The sequence below is a fragment of the Pygoscelis adeliae genome, unplaced genomic scaffold (genome assembly GCF_000699105.1).
Source record: "Pygoscelis adeliae isolate BGI_AS28 unplaced genomic scaffold, ASM69910v1 Scaffold262, whole genome shotgun sequence".
In the NCBI taxonomy this organism is placed as follows: Eukaryota; Metazoa; Chordata; class Aves; order Sphenisciformes; family Spheniscidae; genus Pygoscelis; species Pygoscelis adeliae.
In genome coordinates, this window is record NW_008824184.1 from 554677 (window position 1) to 557144 (window position 2468).

General features: G+C 61.2%; 1 protein-coding gene across 1 annotated transcript in view; it reads right to left on the bottom strand.

Moving 5' to 3' along the window:
- Nucleotides 1-2468, bottom strand: part of MYO18B (myosin XVIIIB) — a 78618-nt gene that overhangs the window by 50320 nt on the left and 25830 nt on the right. The window contains 2 exon segments of the mRNA XM_009334425.1: nt 458-659; nt 1421-1604. Of these exon segments, the coding sequence (XP_009332700.1) occupies nt 458-659; nt 1421-1604 (386 nt within the window).

The window sequence follows — 2468 nt, forward strand, 5'->3', positions numbered from 1 at the left end:
CGGGTGATGGGGACCGGGGAAGCTGCCCTTAGCAGAGAGAAACCCCTGTGGTGCGGTCAGGGCAGAGGGAGGGGAGAAGCAGTGGAGATGCGCTTGAGGTGGCCAGATGCCATCCCAGCACCTCGTGTCATGCAGGAGATGCCCCTGGGCCTCCTGCATGGGTCCCCCTCCCCCTGGCATGGACTGTGACCGCGGTCGGTGCAGGTCCAACCTGATGCACAGACGCACAGGGGAACCCCACCGGCGCTGTGCCACCCAGCAGCACTGCATGCTGCGGGCAGGAGCGGGGCTGGGAACCCATGCAAAAAGCAGCAATAAAAACCCAGGGGTTTTGCTGAAGGGGGGCTCGCGAGAGGCAGATGACGAGCAAAGCGTGGAAGGGCTGAGTTGCCGGCAGGGCAGCACCGGCAGGCGGGACCGGCCTGGCACACTGCAGCGGTGGAGGGCCAGAGCGTACCGATGCGGTGGAGGCGCAGGGCGTCCAGGAGCTGGGTCCCCTCCAGCTGGGCTCGCAGGGCCGGCACGTCCAGCCGCAGGGCTGTGTCAGGCAGTGCAGGGGGCCGAGGGACCGGGCCCTCCACCCCCTCCGCCCCCACTCCCGGGAGGAGGCAGTGGACAAAGTGCAGCTGGGACCGTCGGAGCAGGTTCGTGAGCGCGTCCTGCCAGGCAAGCAGAGGTCAGCAGGGCTGGAGGGAGGCATGGGGCAAAGGAGCAGCAGGCGGCGGTGGTGGGAAACACTCCCCATGCACCCGCCCAGCGTGTCTGGGCAGGTGAAGGAGTCATCCTCAGAGCCCTCAAAGCTCAGGTGCATGTTAGGAACAACAGCTTCGGTCAGAGAGGTGAGCCCAAGGTGCAAGTCACAGATGCTGAGTGGGACCCTTCCTCCTAATGTCCGATGTTTTCGGTTGACGGGCTACAAAAAGTTACCAGGGTTGAGGGTTGCTGGGTGGGGGTTTGCCAGGGACGGCCAGAACCACAAAGCGGGCTGGCTGGGGAGTCTACGGAGACTGAGAGAGTTTAGGCACCTAATTATGGCTGAGATCAGCAGGAGCTTGGCACGTGCCCAGCACAGAGGGCTAGTCTACTCCGAGTGCTTAAGAGGATTAAGTGGCAGCACAGCAAGGTGCGTGTGTAATCTGCTTTATGATTTGTTTGCCTGGGATGCTTTCCCTGAGTGACAGCGATGCTGGGGAGGCTTGTGGCCACCTGCGGCCAGAGCAGCATCCTGGGCCACGAGCCCTGCGGGACACAGCTGCAATGGTGACCCCCAGCCCTGCGGTGCAGGAGGTGCCTGCTGAGGGGTGCAGGGCTCTCGCTAAGGAGAAGTGTGTCTAAGGCAGGGCCTCAGTGTGGGGTCAGGATACGCAGTGCTGCAAATACGCTGACCTGCAGCCACGAGGGTCCCGGTGCCCGCACTCACCGCCTGCAGTTTGAGCTGAGCACACACCGACCTCTTCTTCACAGCTGCGAAGCTGCTGGCGAAGGTCTTCCTCACACAGCCGTTGCGGTGCAGGACCGCCTGGGAGCATCCCTCCAGCCCCGCCACGGCGCGGCAGGCCAGCAGCGCCCGCGAGCGCAGCAACATCAGCTCCTTCACAGCATCCCTGTCGGGGCGAGCAACGAGATGGGGCGGTGGGGCTGCAGTGGTGCCAGCGCCGGGGAACCTCTGCTTCCCAACCCCTTCAACGGGGATGCAATGGCCAGCACCCCAAATTCGGCGTTGGTGCTGCCAGAGGACACCTGGCCGCAGAGCAGAGCAGGGGTGCCAGGATGCCACCCACCCCCTCTGTTCCTCTCTGGTTCAGGCACCGAGCTGTTGACCGCTATTAAAACTTTCCTGAATTTAAGCCCAAAACAAAATGAGCTGGGAGTGTTTAAGCAGAAGGTTAAAATCATCCCGTATGTGGAGACATCTGCAGCAGCTCGATTATTTTTCAATTCCAATTTACTTTACAAGGTTCCTTGAAGTGGTGGGGAAAACCTGAGCGGTTGCTGCATGGGGAGCTGCCCTCAACCAGTGATGTCTGGCGGCCCCGACCCGCACCGGACACCCAACCCCATGGCACTGTGGAGCCGAGGACATCGCGGGGTCCCCCTGTGCCCCTTTGCACCCCCCACTGCCCACACCTGCAGGAGGGGACCCCCACTGAAACGTCAATGGCACAGATTTATTGTCTCAAAGAACCCAGACAGCTTTGATGGAAAGCTGTTCACTGTGGCATTATTCACCAGCTTCCTCTGTAGCGTCTACTGCGATCACAATGTGTACATCTGGCTGTCAGTCAGCCCGAGGGCTTGATGGCTGTAAGTCAAATCACTTGACACCTGCTCCCCCCACCCTAACTAAACTCTCAGGATTCCCACAAAGCTGGGTTGAAAGCTGTGTTTTTTTCTGGCTTCCTTGCAGTTTTTCCCCTGGGTGGAGCTGGACACCGGCAATGCAACACCGGTATCGGCAGGTGCCTCCG